General features: G+C 41.8%; 1 protein-coding gene across 2 annotated transcripts in view; it reads left to right on the top strand.

The window, feature by feature from the left end:
* The first annotated feature begins 3,157 nt into the window (after positions 1-3,157).
* LOC109138220 (dysbindin-A) overlaps positions 3,158-24,037 on the top strand; it is a 74,484-nt gene continuing 53,604 nt past the window's right edge. Inside the window, exons 1-3 of one of the 2 annotated variants that reach the window (XM_027276212.1) lie at positions 3,158-3,885; positions 5,075-5,097; positions 5,296-5,442. In XM_027276212.1, coding sequence (XP_027132013.1) covers positions 3,779-3,885; positions 5,075-5,097; positions 5,296-5,442 — 277 coding nt within the window. In that variant the 5' untranslated portion in view covers positions 3,158-3,778. The remainder of the gene's footprint in view (positions 3,886-5,074; positions 5,098-5,295; positions 5,443-24,037) is intronic. The other variant, XM_027276211.1, reaches the window with a different exon arrangement.

The following is a 24,037-nucleotide window of genomic DNA, read 5'->3' as shown; positions in this document are numbered from 1 at the left end:
GTCCATCACAAACATAAGCGAGTGAACTTTCTAAAACAGCTACAGGTAGTGAATTAGAAAGGAAAGTCAAGATTATGCACAGACAGAGAGGAAGACAGCAAAGGAGCCTTACACAGACTTAGTAACGAGGAAGTGCAGATTGTAAAGCCAAAACGAACAACATCTCTGCTCTTCCTCTTCAAGGATTATACTGTTAAGGTAGCTCTGTTCAACTTCATGTAAAAGTAACCTTTTACTTAAATGTCATAGGATATAGGTTATTCTTACTGCAAAGAAAAAATGTTTCAAGTGTTGAAGTTAAGTATTGTAACACATCTTGCATCATTTTGGTGTAGTACAATCTTCTTTCTTAACTGATTAAGACATGTTTCAACTTGATGAATATGTTTCACCACTTTAAATCAACTCAGAATAAACTTCAACTCCAATCATGGTGCTCATTATGAACGATAAACTGTGCAGTTTGTGCTCAAATAATTAATGAAATAACTGTATAGTCAAGCTTAAAAAATCAAACTGACTCTACTTAAAGCACATTTGTTTACGCTACAACATAAATGCCTAAATCTGATGTTACACTCGATTAGGACGCAACCGGAAACCACGAGGCACATAGGAAAACAACTTTTCCCCTGCCTCTGAAGTGTCACAGACATTTTCAATAAATGCTTGTAAAATAATGATTGACAACTAGCAGTTTGAAAAACCATGGACTTCTGAGTTCATGAAGAATACAGAAAAACACTTAATCCAGTTCACTTGCAGAACTGAGTGGATTCTTGTGTTTAAGTGAGTTTTTTTTCCCTGAGCAAGCTGAGGGTGGGTAATGGCCTCACCCAAAACTTTGATTTATTGGTAAAATGTTGACAGTAAAAATAGCAATAAACCAAAACATACAAAATGTATTGATTTCTCAAAAGTAGTTTGTTGCATCCAGGAAGCAAAATAGTCTACGCCTGAATTCCACACCGTGGATTACACAAAGTAGCGATCTACAGATTACCTGATAGAACACAAGCTTCGAATACTGAATTTCGCTAGTGGAGACAGTTTCTGTCAGAATAACAACGCAAATGCTGCTCCTTTTCTAACATATGCTCCATATTTCCAGTGTGAACCACTTTCATCTACCTGGTTTTGGTTGTTCATCTACCGTATCATTGCATTGCAAGAGGGCCTTGTATTTAAAAGTTGCAGAAAGACGAAGAGCGCTTTTCCATTGTTTTTTGTTGTTCTGACAGTGTTATCCCGACCTTGGCTAAAATACTCAACAAACACGAGGAGCGGGAATCTTGGTTTGGCGCTTTGCCCAGCCATACATCATAGCTTTTGCACAATTTTCCAAATTATCAACATGTTGCGCTTTATCTTAGCCATTTCTAAAGCTCTAGTTGCAACTTAGCTTCTAGTACAGGCATGTAGAGCAGTAACACATTTAGCAGTCAGATCAATCATCTTCTTAAATCATCCGGTCCAATCTCGCACGCTTTTGTCACGCACTCTCACACCACATCTTTCACGGGCCACAGTCAACCACACTTGCATACACTCATTCATGTATCTGAGTCCCAGGATGGATTTCCAACACTAGAGTTAACATTCATCTCAGCCATTTGCAGCTTCTCTCTCTCGAATGCTCCCTCATACGGCCACATGCCATTCGTCCATTCACACATAAGAGAAGTAAACGGAAACACGAAATCCCATCCTTTTAGTCTACCGATGAGTCCAGCTGGCACATGCGATGAAACATTGCTTTGAATTGTGATATCTGGTCCAGATGTGTATGTGTGTGTGCCTGCTCCGGCATGCTGCGTATCAATGACAGGTTGACCATCTAACTTCACGTAGTTCTTTGATCTTCTACAGAAGATGTTTTGTCTTTGATTTAGCTTTTGCTGAGTCAGTTTGCATGATTTCAGGTTTGTCTACTGCTTTGGACAGATCCATTACCCATTTTCGCTTGCGCAGTAGGACATTACACATACAGACAAACAGATTTCAAACCACAATACAGCAGCATCAAAGGTCAGTCTCCACACCTTCTAACTACAGCAGTGGTGATCTGAGGTGAAAGGTGAAAAATGTACTTCTTTTCTCTCCCCAGTGTATAACACATTAAAATAAACGTTTCCAAAGGACACGAGCAGATCACTGATCTTGATTCAAACGAGGGTGTATTTAAACTCCCCTGAAGATGTCTTTTCTATAGTTTAAACTTAAGGTGGGTTTTTCTGTCCGAGTGCAGCCCGAAACTGCCCCGGAACAAACAGCCATGTAGTGGCAACGCGGTGGGTCTTAACCCAATCTGCCCCCCTTCAGATCCACACACTGCACACTGCTCTGTAATCAATTCTTGTTACAGCTCCAATTATTTTTAATGTTTTTTTTTTTTTACACCATTGTCAGCTTTCTTTATTTCTCACTTTAAATCAATATGCCGAATTGAACATCTAACTGGGATGTTTGTATGACACATACGTTCCAAACAAAGCCAGAGGTTTCAGCCAGGACATTGTCCCCAACACACTGAACTTCCTGACCCCCCTGGTGGGTCTTAGATGTTTCTATATTCCAGGAAAATTAAATAAGCACATAGTTTTTGATGATTTTGTCAAACGCAGACATGGTAAGGCATAGTAATAAAACTTTGCACTTACCACATCTTTGTTCTGTTGAAATCCTGTTCGTGACGCCAATTGTTGTGGAGAAATTGCTGAAGTCAAGGTCAATGGTGAGGTCAGGAGGGAAGAAAGTGTTCAGGAGTCTCTGATGTCTTATGCTGTTATTTTATTGACCCTTGGCCAAGGAGAACTAGAGACACTCTCAAGTACACCTGAAGTGTTTATGTCGGTCTCGCATTCTGACGAACTCATGCTGGTGGTCACACTTTAAACCCTCATAGATGATGCCACAAATACTTTACGCCCAAAATAGTCAAAGGGAATGCGTTTACCCATGTTCGTGTTCACCTTCAACACATTCTAGTCTGGAGACACTGTTGTCTGTTCATGCTAATGGAACGTCAACAGTTAGCTATCTATTATGTCTAGGAATGCAGCAACAGGTCTCTTCGACCCTGGCCACCACAGTGTTGAGTATGGTGGCACCTAGTCAAAGACAAAACAATTATACTGCCGAGGACCACAAGGCTCACACGTGGCCTCAAGTAACCTAAGGATAGAAAATTCCATAACAGCTATTTTTGTTTTTCATTTGCCAACCCTCAACGAGGGTTAGGAATGTGTACGTTTTGTTGACTGCACAGTTTTAGGGCCACAAACAAAATCTTGCTAAGGGCTACGGTCGTCCCTGTATCCCTATCTCCATGCATCTGTAACACAACTTCACAAACAGTTGACCTCCTCAGCAAATTTCAGCCTCCTAGTGTCAAAACTGTCTGATAAAGGGTTCAGGACATTGGACTAATGTGCCAGCCAACCAGCTGCTAATCATAGTTAAAAAGCACTAGAGAGAGAGGTTCAGACCCTGGCTCCACCTCTGCACAGTTGGCTGATCAGTGTTCAGTTATTAATTATGTTGGATGGTCAGTTTTAGAGAGTTACAGTAATGAAATACTGCAATGATAAAAATACCAAAAATAATAAAATAAAATAAATAATTAAATATAGAAATTCTCTGAGAATGAAAATAGGAGATGGAAAGCCAAGTAGTACTATTTAATGAGCTTAACTGAGGTGTGTGTGTGTGTGTGTGTGTGTGTGTGTGTGTGTGTGTTTGTGTGTCTCCAGCACATTTGGAAGGTGACTTTGAGGAGATGGAGAGCAGACTGGTATATCTGGAGACTCTGTGTTGTCAATGTGAACAGCAGACATTTAAACAACATCATATCAACGAACTCGATGTCTATAAGAAAAAGAAGAGGTATGAAATACGCGTGTCCTGTGAGTTTTTTTGTCTTTTTTGTATAAATGATTTTCATTTTGAAATGTGAGATAGTATAACAGATGCCTAAGTAGAGCTCACATACTGACCTAAGTGCTTTCTGAGCATCAGTTAAACCTTGTTTTTACACCCTGTGTCAAAAACTAACACATACTCAAGTGCGGATTCACACAGGATCAGGCGTTCAAACAGAGGTTTCTTCATTCATTTCAGTCGGGGGTAGTGCGTTTCCTGTGTCCACCCTCTACCTAAACAGCCTTCTTGACAGACAGAAAGCAGCAGGTGACACAAATCTCATCCAGCATCCATGTGTGCACTTCCTGCTGCTTTTCTTCCTCTAGATTGCACTACACTGACTGCATCTCAAGAGACTGTTACTTTACTGTTTTTTGGGCGGAAAAACACTGCAGAACAGATAATTTAGGACTGCAGAAAGGATTATAGATCTTTTTGCACAGAAGCCATTTTGACATGAAATAGTGGAGTAAGGTGTTGCCAATGATAGTAAATAAGGTTCCATTCCATTCAGGTCAAACACAGTCAGGGTGCTGCTGTGGTGCATGTTGGTTTACTGGAAAGTCTCTGCTGTTATAATTGGAGTGGAACCTTAATTATTATCATTGGGAACACCTGTGTTAAACCTACTATTTCATGTCAAAAGGCTACTGTGAAAAGGGTCTCGAATGCTAACCTGCGTACCATTCAAGACTCCAAGACAGGAAATGGCTAGAATTTCAGAAGACGCAGTGGCTATCTGCCTCATCCAATCAGTGATGACTTTATATACTGAATGGAGGTTTAACAGCTCATCCCCATTGGTGTTGTCACAGCAACCTGCAAATGAGGTCTGATTATGTTGCATCAGCACTTGTTTGTATGCCGTGCTACCTAATTGGAAATCAGAAGTTTTAAAAGTTTTTAGACTAACTGAAAAACAAAAGCAGACTAGCTCTGTCCTGCAAGGTCTGAAGGCAGCCAAATGTGTATGGCTCAGCACTGATCTGTCTTGATGTCTTTTGTTATGTCACTGTCGACTTATTTTTTCTTTCTCCCTGCTTGACAAGGGAACAACGTACTGTTTAATCAGAGAGGCCGAATGACATAATGCTAACTTGCCCGATGACATTTGGTTTTAAAAAGAACTTGTCTGATGTTTATCTTGTAACAGGAGGGAGGTGGAGGTGCTAGAAGGTAGGCTTCTTATGCGTTTTACTACACAATACTGACTACATAATTACCTTACCTTACTTATTGTGCTATGAAAAAGTATTTTCATTTCATAATTATTTTGACAAGAGATAGTAGGGTAAACACTACTAATGATACTAATTAAGGTCCCATTCCATTCAGGTCAAACAGAGTCAAACAGTAATGTGTTGTATGTTATAGTGGAACTGAATTCTGAGCATGCACAGAAGGTGGCAGAGCTGGAGCAGGCCATGCAGCAGAAACTGAGAGAACAACAGAAAGTCTATGAAGAAGCCTTTAACCAAGACATGAAACAATACTTGTCGACTGGATACCTGCAGCATAGAGGTAAGTCACTATTATTGATACCATACACATTTGCTTGCTACAATGATAAGCCATTAAAGTCATCAGTAAAAATACAGATTTCTAAGCATGTTAAAGTTATAGGGAGATAGATAGATAGATAGATAGATAGATAGATAGATGTCTTTGACCAAACAATCAGAAACAGACTTCATGAGGGTGGCCTGAGGGCCCGACGTCCTGTAGTGGATCCTATGCTCACTGCCCGGCACCTTAGAGCTCAACTGGCATTTGCCGCAGAACACCAGAATTGGCAGGTCTGCCACTGGCGCCCTGTGATTTCACACATGAGACTAGGTTGAACCTGAGCACATGTGATAGATGTGAATGGGTCTGGTGACGCCCTGTAGTGGACCCTATGCTCACTGCAATATTATTTAGCATGACCTGTTTGGTGGTGGGTCAGTGATGTTCTGGGGAGGCATATCCCTGGAAGGATGTACAGACCTCTACAGGTTAGACAACGGCACCCTGGCTGCTATTAGGTATCAGAATGAAATCCTTGGACCCATTGTCAGACCCTATGCTGCTTCAGTGGGTCCTGGGTTCTTCCTGGTGCGCGACAATGCCCAGCCTCATGTGGTGAGAGTTTGCAGGAAGTTCCTGGAGGGTAAAGGAATTGATACCATTGAACCAACTGAACCCTATGCTCGACTGACCTAAATCCAATAGAACACTTCTTGGACATTGTGTTTCGGTCCATCGGATGCCGCCAGGTTGCACCTCATACTGTCCAGGAGCTCAGTGATGCCCTGTTCCAGATCTGGGAGGAGATCCCCCAGGACACCATCCATCATCTCATTAGGAGCACGCCCCGACATTGTTGCAGCTCAGCACAGTTCAGAAGTCTTTTGTGTGTTGATAGGATTATACTCAATTAAATTAAATTTTATTTATATAGCGCCATAACATAACAAAAGTTATCTCGTGAGACTTTTCATGCAGAGCAAGTCTAGACCATACTCTTTATAATATTATTTATTATTCTCAACAGTTCCACCATGAGCAAGCACTTAGTGACAAAAAAAAAAAACCTCGGGCAGACCCAAGCTCATTGGTAGACATCCACCACAACCGATTATATGCAACTTAACCTAAGTAACAACCAAGGGACAGTAAAATAATAATAATAATGCATTTTATTTCAAGCGCCTTTCAGGACACCCAAGGTCACTTCACAAATGAAACAGATAAGATAAGAAAAATATTAAAATAATAGCAGTCACATATCTAAATAAAAATAAATAACTTAACAGAATAAAATAATAAAATAAAAATAATAATAATAATAAAGAAAATTGTTTTAAAAGAAATCTTACATGCTATAGTCCATATGGTAGCCTGAAGAGATGAGTTTTCAGTTTCTTTTTAAACTGAGTAATGTATTCACACTGCCTGGTGTCTGGAAGTGAATTACGCAGTGTAGGAGCAATATGGCTGAATAATCTTTCTCCGAATGTATTGAGGCTCATCTTCGGTACTCTGAGCAGACCAGTTGAGGAGGATCACAGTGAGCAGGTAGGAGTGTAGATCTCAGAGAGGAGGAGGAGGTCAGAGAGGTCAGTGGGAACATTGTTATGTAGGGCCCTGTATGCCAGAAGTAGGATTTTATAGTGAACTCGGCAACCGGTAGCCAGTGAAGCAGCATCAGCAAGGGTGTTACATGGCTTGCGGACCTAGAGCATGTTATTATCCTGACTGTAGAGTTCTGGATTAGTTGAAGGCAGTGGAGTGATTTATTTGGCAGACCGGAAAGATGGAGTTGCTTAGTGGTAGAGTGGGTTGTCCAATAACCCGAAGGTGATGATCCCCACTCTCGCTGCTCGAAGATTGGAAGGTGAACTGGTGGGGTGGTAGTCCATCTCCTTGCCTTGAGCAAGGCACCCCCAACATCTGCTCCGAGGGTGCTGCGAATTGCTGCCCACCACTCCAGTGTGTGTATATGGCATCGGTCACTATGTGTGTGTTCCTGTCAAATCAAAACAAGTCAATCAAATATTGTCTTTTGTGTATGCTTTGAAGGAATTATCCAGGTGTATACTAAAATTACCCATCAATTTTATTTGTATAGCCCAAATTCACAAAACACATTTTGCCTCTAAGGGGTTTACAATCTGTACAGGGAGTGACACCCACCCAAAAAAAGTGGAGAGAGAGAGAGAGAGAGAGAGAGAGGTGTTTGGATCCAATTACAAGAACTTCAGTTTTGTCTGAATTTAACATCAGAAAACTGTAGGTCATCCAACTTTTTATATCCTTAAGGCATGCTTGGAGTTTAGTTAACTGATTGGTTTCATCAGGCTTGACCGATAAATATAATTGGGTGTCAATAACATAACAATGAAAATTGATAGAGTGATTCCTAATAATGTTCCCTAAAGGAAGCATATATAAACTGAATGAATAGAAGTAGTCCTGGTACAGAACCTTGTGGGCCTCCGTGACAAACTTTGGTCGCCATGGAGGATTTATCATTGACGTAAACAAACTGAGATCGACCTAAGAAATAAGACTTAAACCAGCTTAGTGCGGTTCCTTTGATGCCAATTTGATGTTCCAGTGTCAGTCTGTAAAAGAATTTGAAGGTCAATGGTGTTAAATGAAGCACTGAGATCTAACAGGACAAGTACAGAGATGAGTCCTTTGTCTGATGCCATTACAACTTTGACTGCACTCTAAATCCTGACTGAAAATCCTCAAATAAACTGTTCTTATGGAGAAAGTCACACAGTTGATTGGCTACAGCTTTCTCAAGAATCTTAGAGAGAAAGGGAAGGTTTGATATTGGTCTGTAATTGGCTAAAACCTCTGGATCTAGAGTGGGCTTTTTAAGAAGAGGTTTAATTACAACTACTTTAAAGGACTGTGGTACATATCCTGATAATAAAGACAGATTAATTATATTCAATAGAGAATGACTAACTAGAGGTAAAACATCCTTGAGCAGCCTGGTTGGGATGGGATCTAAGAGACAGGTTGACTGCTGATGAAGGTCAATGGGAGAAAAACAGTCTAAATATATATCAGCTTTTACAGCTGTTTCCAAACTGCAGATCAGTGCCTGTTGAGGGCAAGAGGTGATGAATTTTGTCTCTTAATAGTTATAATTTTGTCATTAAAGAAGCTCATGAAGTCATTGCTACTTAGACCTAAAGGAATAGATGGCTCAAAAGAGCTGTGATTCTCTGTTAGCCTTTTTTCCATATAAACTCAACACCGTCGGTCGAATTGTACCTCATCGATGCCCAAACCGCAACGCGATAAAGATTTTCCTATTTTTTCACCGTCGGGTCCCGCCGCTAAGAAGGAAACCAATAAATAAAGCTGAAATAAAGTCTGTGGCCTCTCAGGTGAACGACATGGATGAATCAGTCGACGCTCGCCTAAACACCATTGATGGGGCACTGTACGAAATAAAAGTATAGTAGAGGAGGTCGAAGAGAGGCTCTCTGCCACGGAGGACAGCCACAGTGCCCATAACACCTGCAGAGCCGCCGTGGAAAAAACAGTGAAACAGCTGTTGCTGAAAATTGGCGACTTAGAAAACCGTGGCTGTCGCAAAAATCTAAAAATTAACACCCTCCCAGAGAAAACGGAGGGCAACATCCCGCCAGACAACATTACCAACTTTAATCCTTGCCGATTACCCCCCGCTGGAGATTGAACATGTCCATCGTGCCCCGGCTCCCGCTCCGGCCTAGAGAAGCCCCCGAGAAGCGTCCTGGTCCGGTTTCTGCGATATTACCAAAGAGAGGCTGTGTTCAGAGCAGTGTTAAAGAAACGCAACATCCATCATGGCGGCTCCCTGCTCCGGTTCTACCCCGACCTGTCAGCGGAGGTCCTGCGAAGGCGGCGAGAATTTGACACCGTGGGGAAAGCGCTAGCTCGTCATAATAAATACCGCCTCCGGTGTCTCCATGACACCCCTGAGTCTGTGGCCGCATTTCTGGATACCCTTAAATGAGGTAATTTCTTCTGCATCTCTGTTGTTACCAGTTACAATGGAAAAGGACAGACTTTACATGCACATGAGCCCCTATTGAACATTGTGAATTTTTTGTTTGTTTGTGACCACCACATGGACTTTGAGAGAATAGTTTATTATCAATGGAGCTGATTGAACAACTTGTAGTTTTTTCTCTTGGGAATAAGGAGTTTTTTTTATTCTCATTTTGTATTATATTCTACTACGGGCTTATTCTTCTTCCGCTTATTGAGTGTGCGTGCAAGGGGCACACTATATGTTATCCACCGCGCTTATTGAGTGTGCGTGCAAGGCGCACACTATATGTTATCCACCGCGCTTGTTATTATTGAGTGTGCCTGAAAGAGCACACTCTTTAAAACCTCTCGGGTTTATTGAGTGTACACAAAAGAGTTATCAAAACGACCGTCTCGGCCGGGAATGGTGTGCTATGACTTTTCTAAGAGTTTCGGCAAACGGTTTTGCCAAAAATCGCCAAAAACCACGCCAAAAGATGAATGGGTGTGTATTGCGAGAACTTTCCAGAGCTAGAGTGAGTGATGTCATCGCTAGAGTAGAGAGGGAGAGAAAAAGTCGTCAAAAAATAAATTTGTAAACTGCAATTGTGGCCGCAAATGTCAAGCTACAGAAATCATTTATAGCTAGAAACGTAGGAAAATCCGAGGCGGTCGCAGTGATAACACTGTTGAAGCTGTCAGCTTTACAGTTTTGGCGTGACACGCAAATATGCGGCAGCAACTCCCATCCTCAGCCTTATAAATAAATAAACATGACTATTAAAAAAATGACTATTTGAGGTGTGCTTTTTGAATACAGACCCCCGGCAACAGCCCACTCGTCAGTCTCAAAATTTCTGCGGGAATTTTCTAGGACTGAATTTGCTGAGCAGTGTCAGTAACAATGCATGGGGACAACAGGGCCAGAGTCACGCACACTCAAAATTTCTTTAGAAATTTTCTAGTTCGAAATACGGTTTGGCCAAAAATCCTTCCTCTTTGAGAGGAGGTCTCAGCGTTTTCTCTCAGTCTCTGTCAGGATTTCTAACTGACATTTTAACAGGTGCAGATTAGCTGCTCAGCCTGCTTGAAGGAGGAGAGGGGGGAGGGGCCAGCAGGCAGAAGCCGAGCAGCGGCTTTTTTAGTAGTTCTTGGCACTTAATTTGAACTTGCCTGTCTAAAATGGCAGACAACGACAGCAGAGCAAGACATGCTATATAATAATGTATGGGGGCGACAGGGCCAGAGTCACACACACTCAAAATTTCTTTTGAAATTTTCTAGTTCGTCTTCCATTTCTTCCATGTTTTTTTCGGTTCCCTACTCCTCCTAGAGTTTTTGTCGCACATACACAAAACGGGTAACAAAACGACCGGCTCGGCCGGGAAACTATGACTTTTACTAAGAGTTTCGGCAAACGGTTTTGCCAAAAATCGCCAAAAACCACGCCAAAAAACGAATGGGTGTGTATTGCGAGAACTTTCCAGAGCTAGAGTGCGTGATGTCATCGCTAGAGTGGAGAGGAAGAGAAAAAGTCGTCGAAAGTCCGTTTTGAGGGTATGATATACCCTCAAAACGGAAACGGAAAATTCAAGGCGGTCGCAGTGATAACACTGTTGAAGCTGTCTCTGTTATAGTTTTTGCCCACTATACGCTAATTGAGTGTGCGTGTAAGGCGCACACTATATGTTATCCACTGCGCTTCTTCTTATTATTGAGTGTGCGTGCAAGGCGCACACTATATGTTATCCACCGCGCGACTGGTTTTCAATCAACCTAAAAGGTCACATGTCACCCCACTCTTCAGCGACCTCCACTGGCTGCCTGTAGCTGCCAGAATTAAACACAAAGCTCTGACGCTAGCCTACAAAACCATCTCAGGATCTGCCCTGCCTATCTCAGCGTCTTACTAAAGGCTCATGTCCCGAACTGGGCGTTACGCTCCGCTCATACAAACCGTCTAGTTGTACCCTCGCCTCTCGCAAAGCGAGGTCACTCTAAACTCTTCTCTGTGGTCGTCCCCAAATGGTGGAATGACCTACCAACGGCTACTAGAACAGCAACATCCCTTTCGACCTTTAAAAAAACTTGTAAAAACCTTTCTGTTTCGAGAATGCTGTGCTCCTTTACACCTTTCTCAGCTTATGTCTTCCTCTGTAAGTTGCTTTGGATAAAAGCGTCTGCTAAATGCAATGTAATGTAATATTATTGAGTGTGCCTGAAGGAGCACACTCTTTAAAACCTCTCGGGCTTATTATTATTGAGTGTGCCTGAAGGAGCACACTCTTTAAAACCTCTCGGGCTTATTCTTCTTATTGAGTGTGCCTGAAAGCGCACACTATATGTTATCCACCGTGCTTATTGAGTGTGCCTGAAAGCGCACACTATATGTTATCCACCGCGCTTCTTCTTCTTATTATTATTGAGTGTGCGTGCAAGGCGCACACTATATGTTATCCACCGCGCTTATTGAGTGTGCCTGAAGAAGCACATTCTTTAAAACCTCTCAGGCTTCTTCTTATTATTGAGTGTGCGTGCAAGGCGCACACTATATGTTATCCACCGCGCTTATTATTATTGAGTGTGCCTGAAAGCGCACACTATATGTTATCCACCGCGCTTATTGAGTGTGCGTGCAAGGCGCACACTATATGTTATCCACCGCGCTTATTATTGAGTGTGCGTGCAAGGCGCAGACTATATGTTATCCACCGCGCTTATTATTATTGAGTGTGCCTGAAAGCGCACACTATATGTTATCCACCGCGCTTATTCTTATTCTGCTTATTATTATTGAGTGTGCGTGCAAGGCGCACACTATATGTTATCCACCGCGCTTATTATTATTTTTACGCCCTTTTTTTGGCTCGCTACTCCTCCCAGTTTTTGTCGCACATACACAAAACGGGTATCAAAACGACCGGCTCGGCCGGGACATGTGTGCTATGTCTTTTCTAAGAGTTTCGGCAAACGGTTTTGCCAAAAATCGACAATTACGAAGCCAAAAAATGAATGGGTGTGTATTGCGAGAACTTTCCAGAGCTAGAGTGAGTGATGTCATCGCTAGAGTGGAGAGGGGAGAGAACGATCAGTGAAAAAATAAAACGTATTCGACTACCGTGGCCTCAAATGAGCCACTACAGACACGATTTATACATAGAAACGTAGCAAAATTTGTCGTCTCACTCACATTCGCCTGCTAAAGCTGTCAGACATATAGTTTTGGCCTGACACGCAAATATGTGGCAGCAACTCCCATCCTCAGCCTCATATACTCCCATGTTAAAAAGGCGGGAAATTCTCTGGAGGAAGGTGGAGTAACGTTTCTCTCTCTTGCTCACAAGGGCACATTTCTTCATTTATCGACACAAAACGACTATGTAGACGATCAGTAGGGGCTCACAATGCTGAAAGTTAAGCCGGTTCAATGATTGGAATTACGTTTTGGCCAAAAGTCCTTCCTCTTCGAGGGAAGGTCTCAGCATTTTCTCTCAGTCTCAGGATTTCTAACTGACATTTTAACAGGTGCAGACCAGCTGCTGCTGATTAGGTCCTGGTTGCTTGGCAACCTCAGTCTGCTTGAAGGAGGAGAGGGGGGAAGGGCCAGCAGGCAGAAGCGGCAGCCATTTTAGTAGTTCTTGGCACTTAATTTGAACTTGTCTGTCTAAAATGGCAGACAGAGACAGCAGAGCAGCTAGCGCGTTAACATGCTAATGATAATTACCATTAGCCACTAGGAATTAAATACATGCTAATGTTAACATGGTAATGCCAACATGCTAATGTTAATTGTTAGTGCATCAGCCTTAACATGCTAATGTTAACATGCTAATGTTATCATGCTAATGGTAACTGCTAACGCATCACCGTTAACATGCTAATGCTAACATGTTAATGTTAACATGCTAATGTTATCATGCTAATGGTAATTGCTAGCGCATCAACGTTAACATGCTAATGTTATCATGCTAATGTTAACTGCTAGCACATCAACGTTAACATGTTGATGCTAACATGCTAATGCTAACTGCTAGCGCATCAACGTTAACATGCTAATGGTAACATGATAATGCTAACATGCTAATGTTAACTGGTAGCGCATCACCGTTAACATGCTAACGTTAACATGCTAATGTTAACATGCTAATGTTAACTGCTAGCGCATCAACGTTAACATGCTAATGGTAACATGCTAATGTTAACATGCTGATGTTAAAATGCTAATGTTAACTGCTAGCGCATCAGCGTTAACATGCTAATGGTAACATGCTAATGTTAACTGCTAGTGCATCAGCATTAACATGTTAATGATAACATGCTAATGTTAATATGCTAATGCTAACCTGCTAATGTTAACATGCTAATGCTAACTGCTAGTGCATCAGCGTTAACATGCTAATGTTAACATGCTAATGTTAACTGCTAGCGCATCACCGCTAACATGCTAATGGTAATTGCTAACGCTAACATGCTAATGTCAACATGCTGATGTTAATTGCTAGCATGTAAGCGCTAGCTGCTCCTGTGTCTAAATAAACATGTCAAAAATGACTATTTGAGGTGTGCTTTTTGGATACAGACCCCCAGCAACAGCCCACTCATCAAAATTTCTTTTCTAGTACTGAATTTGCTGAGCAGTGTCAGTAATAATGCATGCAAAATGGAAAGAACGAATGATACATGGATTGCAACTGAACATTCAGTTTTCAAAATTGAAATTCAGTTCTCACAATTCAATTTCAATTTTCTGTGACAAACATCCGGGTAGTTGAGGCAGAGCAATCGAGCACAGATAGACAGGACGCCTCTTCGGCCAATCAGCACCTATGTTCAGGGGCGGACTGGGACAAAAAATCGTCCCTGGCATTTTGGACCAGACCAGCCCACAACATTTGATAACACATCTTTTCAGTCTTTTCGGTGCAACTGTGCAAGTCTTTAAAACAACATACCTTGAGCCATGCAATGACTTAACAGGAATCAGTGAGAGTGGACACATTAAACACTTCCAAACTTGTCATTTATTAACACTATAAAAATACACTGCACCACTCAATCACAGTAATGAATCTGAAGGCAGCATTCATTCTATTGGGTGTGCCTATGTGTTTCAGGGAGGCAAAAAAGAGAAAGAGAAAGAATAGTGACGAGAAATTATCAGATCTAGATATTCCAAGAGTGATAGTCAATAAATTGTGAACTTACCCAGTCAGAAAGGATGAATAAAGCTGGACACTGGAATGAACTCTGAACTGGTCAACTCTGTATAACACTAGCAATGAACAAAATTATGTCATTTTAAAAAGTGTTATTTTCTTTTCATTAGGCTAACTTACATTGTCTTTAGCCACCTAGCTACATAAAACAGCCCATTGTTTTCCACGCCTAAATAGGAGCTTACCCAAGGACTACTAGTTGAACAAAGAAATTGAGAGTGCTAAGTCTTCACTTTTTACTCACATTTTTGGTGAGTGGTGGTGGCTTTAAATATGCCTAGGCTAGAAATCAGGGAATGAACAGATACCTGCAGCTGCATTCACATAACATAGGCAAAATGATATCATTTTTAAACGTGAGATTTTCTATCAGTTATGTAGCCTACATTGTCCCTACCATCTAGGCTACATAAAGAACTGCTATATTTGCAGGACAAAAAAGCAACTTAGCCAATAGGCTAGCCTAGTACTCACCCCACAAACAATAATAGTCTAATAAGAAATTAGAATGCTGCCCACTGAGTTATTGTTGTTGGTGAATGGTGAACAAGTTTTCTCACATTAAAGACTATTTCATTTAGAATGAAAGACATAAAAGTAGGCTACTAAGCTAGGCTTATTTTCTCATCCAGCCAAGTGTAGCCTACAATGTCTTACAGTCAAAATAACGCTAATGCTCATTTCACCTGCATTAAACTAACCAACTTGGCCATAGGGCAATAGACAGAATTATTTGATTGACATTTTATCATATTCATCATATCATAGGTTGGGTGGCTTTATCCTACTCGTTGCATTTCATACATTTTCTGACAGTAGTCCAGCTTACCGCAGGTTCAACAACATGCTCCTGTTGAATGCCACCAGCACCACTGTAATGACGGGAGCTGATGGAGGCCCTGCTGTGGCAAACGTATCAGTGATTTTAACACACTTCGCAGCATCTGCCTGAAGAGCAAGCTTCTTTTTGTCGCAAAGTTTTTCTGGGCCACTTTTGCGTTTTCTCTCCATCTCTAACTGATAACATTTCACCCGTCAATAAACTGCGCACCAAGCCAAAGGGGGGAGGTGTTTCATGATATGATTGGGCCGGTCCCCTGTCAGTCAGCGTGTAAGGGCCAGTGGTAAGGAAACAAAGTCTTGTGCAGCCTGTAGGCGGGACCAAAGCGAACGGGGTGGTTGTTCAACAGTGTGTTTGGGCTGTGTGATCTACTGGTTATATATATATATATATATATATATATATCAGGACTTATCGGCCCAAATAGCACGTCGGCCCACCGGGCAAATGCACGGTATGCCAGATTATCAGTCCGTGCCTGCCTAAGTTTCTGAGCACATAACATAGTGGTCATTTGTTGCAATTTGCCACCCACTATGAAATGGAGGAAGAACTCCTTTTATGAGTTATTTTATTTGAGTTATTTAGTGTTGCCACCCATTTTTCCCAGAATTATTCTCTTTTTTCATCAGTTGTCCTGGGGCAGAAATAATCTCTCCCGGGACACAATCTGTTCAGTTTTTTGGGGGGAAACTGTATTTGGTTTCCTTTTTTCTGTAGTCCAGAAAGGTTCCAATGCTTCTGTATCTATTTAACCGTCTGGGGACAGATTTGGCGGATCCAATTCAATCTCAAATTACAATTCAGATTTAGTTTTTCAATGCAATGATTCAAATTGACCAATACAAATCTATTTGCGAAGGGCTAAAGGAAGCAGACAAGTCCTCTGCTAACTACATTGAGACATGGCATTGAATTCAATTCTGAAGAAATCACTTCCTTAAATTTGGATACAGCACTGTCAGATAACATCTGCTAAAAATTCAGAGTAAGCACCTGGAGTACTGTAACATATAAAATATAACAAATAAAATTGTCTGTAATGTTTTCCAGGTTGGGTGATTAAGGCTAAGAACAAGACTTTCAAATTATTTATAATTTAGTTTAGGTTTAGTATTTATTAATAGACTTGAGTCAAATATGGCTCCAACTCCACCACCTCGACCGGTACTTTGAGGAATATGAGTATTACAATGACTGGGAGGAGTGGATTAATTTAAGATAACATATTCATCCTCCTGCAGCCAGGTTTCAGTAAGACAAATTAAGTCAATATCATAATCAGATATTAATTCATTGACTAAAACAGAGAGGAACCTTTAGAGGACAAGGACCTGGTATTCAGGAATCTGACTGTTGGAGAATTAAGTTTGTTTTATCTTGAAATACTGTAGGTGGACGGTGGACAGACACAGTCTCTATACTAGAAAATTGGGTGTGCAGCTGCTCTAATGGAGGCGCAGAGAAGCGTGTAAGACTGCATCTCTGCTTCTTGGAGTCCGACACACACCGATGGCTCAAGCTTGAATCCTTAAAACAGATAAAGTAATTATTGTAGTGATTTTAACATTCATGGTGGACAACCACAATGATAGCTTATATGTACTGCGTTATCTCTCTATTAGACTCAATTGGCTTTTGTCAAAGTGTAATAAACCGACTCATTGTTTGAACCACACTCTTGATCTTGTTCTTTCATATGGCATTGAAATTGATAATATAATAGTCTTCCCACAGAATCCTCTTCTGTCTGACCATTTTTTAATAACCTTTGAGTTCATACTACCGGACTATAAGCCTTTGTGTAGAAGCTTCTACAGCAGATGTTTATCTGATAGTGCTGTAGCCAAATTTAAGGAAGTGATTCCTTCAGCATTGAATCAAATGCCATGCTAACTGTAACAGAGGACTTGTCTACTTCCTTTAGCCACCCACAAATAGACCATCTTGTTTGATAGTATTACAGGCTCATTACGGACAACTCTAGACTATTGCACCTCTGAAAAAGAAGATAATTAACAAAGAAGCTAGCACCATGGTATAGCCAGCAGACTCGTAAATTAAAGCAAGAGGCACGTAAATCTGAACGCAATGGCGTGCCACTAAACTGGAAGAATTTCATCTCAGCCTGGCAAGATAATCTCAAAACATACAGGAAGGCTCTCCCGTAATGCCAGAGCAGCCTATTACTCTTCTTTAATTGAGGAGAATAAGAACAACCACAGGTTTCTCTTCAGCACTGTAGCCAGGCTAACAGAGAATCACAGTCTACTAACCACTATTCCTTTAGGTAAGTAGCAATGACTTATGAGCTTCTTAATGATAAGATTATAACTATTAGAGACAAAATCCATCACCTTTTGCCCTCAACAGGCATGATCTGATTCTATACAGAAGTTTGGAAACAGCTGTAAACCTGACATGTATTTAGACTGTTTTTTCCCTCGACCTTCACAATAACTTTAATATTTCTCACTAAGCCTCACCTGTCTCTTAGACCCATCCAACCAGGTGCTCAGGATGTTTTACCTGTAGTTAGTATTCGTTATTGGATTGATAATCTGTCTTTATTATCGGATATGTACCAAGTCCTTTTAAGGTAGCTGTATTAACTCTTCTTAAAAAGCCCACTCTAGACCCAGAGGTTTAGCAATACAGACGATATCAAACCTCCCTTTCTTCTAAGATACTGAGAAAGCTGTAGCTAATCAGCTGTGTGACTTTCTCCATAACAAAGTATTTGAGGATTCCATCAGGATTTAGAGTGCATCATAGCACAGAGACGCATTAGTCAAAGTTACAAATGACCTCCTAATGCATCAGACAAAGGACTCATCTCTGTACTTGTCCTGTTAATCTATGCTGCTTTGACACCATTGACCATCAAATTTTTTACAGAGACTGGAACATCAATTGGCATCAAGGAACCGCCCTAAGCTGGTTTAATTCGTATTTTAGATCGATTCAGTTTGTTCACGCCAATGAAATCCTCATGCAACAAAGTTTGTCAGGTGAGTCCCCACAATTTTCTGTGCTGGACCACTTCTATTCAGTTTATATATGCTTCCTTTAGGGAACATTATTAGGAATCACTCTATCAATTTTCATTGTTATGCTGACGACACCCAATGCAATGGAGACATTGAACCAGTCTATGGAGAGCTGCAAGTCACCATCTTGGTCCACTCTAGACCACCCATGCTCAACTGGGGAAGGAACTACAGGGTTGTTCTCGGGGCATCTTCCCAGATAGCACCTTGATAGTTAGCGCTGAGACAGTGCTCTGAGAAATCTGAGCATGGAGTAACTGCCAGATTTTATGTGCTTATTCTTTGCACAAAAAGTGCATACCTCATTTCATTCAATGTTGGTGATTCTGGACTTGGAGCTAAACATTTGACATGTGAACGCCTGATGCTTAATTGCGGCTGACACAAAAAGCGTTCAGGGTGATCATTGATCAGCAGTCTGTGTGTCTGCCCCAACCTCTGAAAGCTCTCACAAGAACTTTTCATTCTTCTGAAGAAGTTTTAGGGCTGACACTTACCAGACCTGCAAAGCACTTACAGTGTCACAGCCTGTGTATGAGTGTAAACCAGGCAAAGCCTGACACAACTGTGAACCGACCACGAGCGAGTTGTGAGATGTTTATGTAACTGGTGCGATTTTTGTCCCTGTCTTCAGGAACAGGTCACATGTGAGTCATCACTTGTAGCCAGGCTTACACCAAGACATCAGTGTCATCAGACACAGGATGACAGATTTGTGCCAGTCCTTGAAGCATGGCAAGCATAGAGTAGCATACGGGTGTCAGCCCTTCCTGAGTGGACGACGGTCTGCTACCTTGTGCACTCCCTGTTGGGTCAGTTGTAACACTGATCTTGGTGTAGTGACAGAACCTTTTCACCAATCTTGTTCTAGACTGTTCTTTGCCCCACTTTGAGCAGAAGGTAGCAAGATTTGTTTTGTTGTTGTTGCTTTGTAGGAATTTCTTCCATGCTGAACTCTGTGCCCTGCAGTGATCTTTTGACCTCTGTGCCTGAGTCTGCACCTCTGGCCACTCTCTCCATGTGTTTGATAGAAGCCCATTAAACATCAAAAACAATGTCAACACGGGTGTGACTTGCTTCAGCTAGCAGTGGACAAGGCATAGTCTGCAATATCAGCAAATGTCTTGCCATCACCATTCAGCTTCTGAACAAGTGCCATGCTACTATTACGCAGGTGGAATGTAATGGCAATGATTCAGCAACACATGGGAACTTGAGCAGTTGCTTGGCCAGTGAGGATTTGCAAGTCTTCCTCACATGCCATCTGGTAAGCAAGAGCCCATGGAAGTGGTCCAAGGGGATGCGATAACACCTCTTCAGGTGGAGCTGTCTGCTCTGTGCAATCAGTACCATCTGCAAATATTCAATTATCAGCTTTGAGGATAACTTCTTTATTCCCAGTTTGCACGTCTTTGCAATTCCTATTGAGGAGAACGTTTTCAGTTTCATCTTGGAGAGTGGTGCATGGAACTGCTTTGCGAGAGGATTACTCTCAACTCGCTCAGCAGAGAAGGTTCTGTAGGCATTCTCGCCAATGGTGTGTGCATTCAGAAGGTCTTCAGCAACATCTGCTGGTGCTGTACTTCCAGTAGACAGCGAATCAAGGACTCACCACATGCAAATGGATTTATCCAACTAAATCCAACAGATCCACAGGCTTGTAAGGTGTTCTTCATCTTTGGCAATTCTGTTTGTCCAAGGTCCTTGTGAGAACAGTCACTTTGTTGAAGTCCCAGAGAGCTTTTTAATATAGACAGGTAAGTGCTTTTGTACTCAGCAGTAGAAGATAATCTTGGAGAAGCTGCTGGGTTCAAGCTGAACCCTTTTGTGCATCCAGCTGTCTGAGTGTCCCGATTGATGGTTCCCCTAGGGTCTGGTCAATCGAACCCTGCCAAATGTGTTTGTTGTACTCAGCTGGGCGAAAAGCCACTTCACAGAGGAAACATGTGCAGATCTGGTTTTCTCATGTTCAATGTGGCTCATCTCTGAGTAGTAAGCAGTGAGTGACCTTGCATAATTCAGATTACATAGGCAAAGGTCCAGGGGATGATGATCAAATACAGCCATGTGCAATGCCCAGTTTCCTTCACGTATGCCCTCACAAGGTTTAGTACAACCTCCATCATGTCAATATATGACATCCAGAAGCTGGCCAGTGGACCATGCTGAGATCTGAGATGCTGCAGGAATACAAGAAGTACTGATGGACCTTTCTGAAAACTATACAGTCAAGTGATTCTTCTACAGTGGTTGATGATATACCCTCAGAAAAGACACTCAAGTCTAGGGGCAGGATATCTAGGAGACGTGGGTATCAGGATGGTTCTCTGTGAGCCACTGGGGAAACTGATTCCAGACAGCCTCAGAGGGCTTCATACATGATTTTGTGGAATCTCAGAGATCTATGTACTATGGCCATCCAAAACACCACTGACAGATCCCTCGGCCACAGCTCCAGATCAATGCATATGTCCCTTAGGCCTGCAGCCTGGAGCACTTCCCAATCACACCCAAGAACATACAGATGGTGTAAAACACTCCAAGTCTTGGCACAATGTTGGGAAACCTGTCCTATGTGCCACAGAATTTCTGTAACTTTACAGTAGAGAGCCGATCAAAGGTAACTGACATGTTTGATGTGTAAGGAATCATGATTTTCTCACTTTGAAGGAGAATCTCATGAACAGTTGCCATCTGGGTGGCCGGGGCATTGATGGTTGGCAGATAGCTGACAACACTAGGAATAACATCCACAGAGTTTGATGCTAAGATGTTGTAACCTGTCCAGCTAGGGACATTTTGATTTGTGGCAGAGTGCAGTCTGCATAGCAACCATATGAAGTCTTCTTCAAAGCATCAGCACAGATATCTGTCTTGACCTCAACATAGGATCTAGTTGGAGGACCACACCTAGTTCCACAGCATACACTACACTGGCAGAGCTGGCAAAGATACAGAGACAGTTCTCTGTTTGCTCTTGGGCACATCAGAGCTGATTTAGGCAGTTCAGGACCGACACCCGAGGCCGACTGCTATACCATTGACCCATGGGATGTTCCACAGCCTGTCAGTGTCTCTTCCAGCCTGTCAATATTGTCGCAGCCTAGAGCCGTGGACACATAGGGCTTCACTTGTTCTGGAGTAATCCCACCATCCTGTCCTAGCTTGTGCAAGCATAATGAGGTGTCAATTTCACTAGCAACTGTAGGATACACATGACCGAATCTATTTAATATTCGGATGAGATTGACATTACCGGTAAGCGACTTCACAGCAAAAGCCAAAATGATGTGCTGGAAGTCTGACTTTGACATGAGATATGGCATACACAAGATCCATGCAAAATGAGTCTTAGTTGTTGTTCCTTCTCACCAGTGCCTGGTAAGAGACAAGATAGCAATGACTTCACGGAAGAAGGCACAGAGGAATAGGAGTCCAACTCGTTGGTAGAGGTGGCCATGGCTGGTCCTGATCCAGATGCTTCACATCTTGATGGATTTGTTTTGCAACAACTGGCATGAATTCAATGCCAACGGTTGGTTTTTCAAGATTGGATATCCTCTTCCTAAGAGCCATATTCTCTTTGACCAGCATTTCACGAGTGAGACTATAGGGTATATCAGGACTTTCCCATCACATCAAAACTATGTATGGTAGTGCCAAATTCTTTTGCCAGATTTCTTAATCATAGGACAGCTGAAGATATACAGGAAGCAGGGGGCAGAGAGAGGAGGAAGGACACGCAGCAAGGGGCTGTCCGATGCAGGATTTGAACCGGGGCCAGCTGCAGCGAGGACTGTAGCCTCCACACGGGGTGGCCGCGCAACACACCACGCTACCGACCGCTCCAAGGCATCATTTTTTAATGTAAATCCATGAAAGTGGGGACCTGATATGCTGAAAATGCTGAATACCAATTTACTAAAAAGTTTTTTGCCTCAGACTTTCAACTCGACATATCAACAAATTAGAATACAGTTTCCCTCACTATAACGCGGTTCACCTTTCGTGGCCTTTTTTTGGTGTAATTCTGCATGCTTTTTTTTTTTTTTTACAGCATACTGTACAGTAAAATGTGCATTGTGTTCGGCGTCCTGAATAGCTAGGGAGTACTGTACAAAATGCGTTCGGCTAGCCAGATTTACATAAATGTTCAATCACTAGCAGTGTGACTCTGAAGTCTGTATGTTTGCAGTCAGATTGATCATTAAAATTAAATTTGTTAAAAATGTTTGGGCTTGAAAACAGGTTTTGATCTTTGGTTTCATTTACTAATACAGTATTGTACTTATTTTGTTAAATATGCGAAAGTTTGAACTTTGAGAGTTTAAATAAGAGAGAAATGTGAGAAAATGTTAATGCCTGTCGGAGTGTGGTTTGGGGTTTTACAGCCTTAAAACTTGTAATAATTGTAAAAAAAAGCTGATTACTTCGCAGATTTCGTTTATTGTGGGTTATTTTTAGAACGTATCCCCCGCGATAAACGAGGGACCACTGTAGTACACTACTGTTTCTGTCATTGAATGGCATGTCTGATATGAGACTGAAAATCCCCATCCAAATCAGATATATTAGGTAAATGATACATTTTCTGAATCCTCATGGTCATGCCAGTATTTCAGTGTTTGGATTTTGTTTCTCTGATGCTCCCTGGTGCCACAGAATTAAAAGACAATAGATGACATAGGCGGAAATGGCAGGAAAATGTGTGTGATTGAAAGTTTGAAGAGCTCCAGGGTTGGCTGTACTTATCCAAAATGTTCACAAAAGGGTTTAAGTGAAAGCTCAGAGTCTCCCCTTTAAAATGATACCAAACATAACAAAATAAAATATTCCAATATGTCCAAATAGACTTTCAGCTATATCAGTGTCTGTTTAATTTATACGCATTATTTTCTCAGCCTTAGCTTACATTATGTGTGATAACTCAAAACAGCTACCTTGTCAGATGGCCATATATCATTGAAAAGCTGAGATTCCAGGCTTTCAGAAAAGGTATGGTAGCCTTTGCCACTTTTTCGGTAATGGTTTCCATATTTTGAGGCCCTGGCTCAAGGTCTATTACCGAAAACTAACTAACTCACTCACTCACTCACTCACACACTCACACTCTCTCCTCCTCTCTCTCTCTCTCTCTCCTCCATCTGTGGACAGTTCATTAATGCAGTGTTACTAACCAAACTTCCCCGGAGTTTCTGTGCTCTGTCGTCCAGCAGGTTCTGCTGGATCGTGGCTGCTGCGGTGATCCTGCATGACGCCACACATAATATATATTACGTCATTATTACTACCAATCTATTACTGTAATCATTTTTATCATTCATTATAATTCAGTGATTTTATCAGTCATTGTACAATATGTTTGTGTTGATTTGTCCTGTACACGTGACATCCATTGCACGTCTGTCCGTCCTGGGAGAGGATCCCTCCTCTGTGGCTCCCTGAGGTTTCTTCCACATTTTCCCTGTTAAAAGGGTTTTTGTGGGCAA

The sequence above is a fragment of the Larimichthys crocea genome, unplaced genomic scaffold (genome assembly GCF_000972845.2).
Source record: "Larimichthys crocea isolate SSNF unplaced genomic scaffold, L_crocea_2.0 scaffold323, whole genome shotgun sequence".
NCBI lineage: Eukaryota > Metazoa > Chordata > Actinopteri > Sciaenidae > Larimichthys > Larimichthys crocea.
Note: the sequence above shows the minus strand (reverse complement) of the source record. Positions and strands in the feature narration are given on the sequence as shown.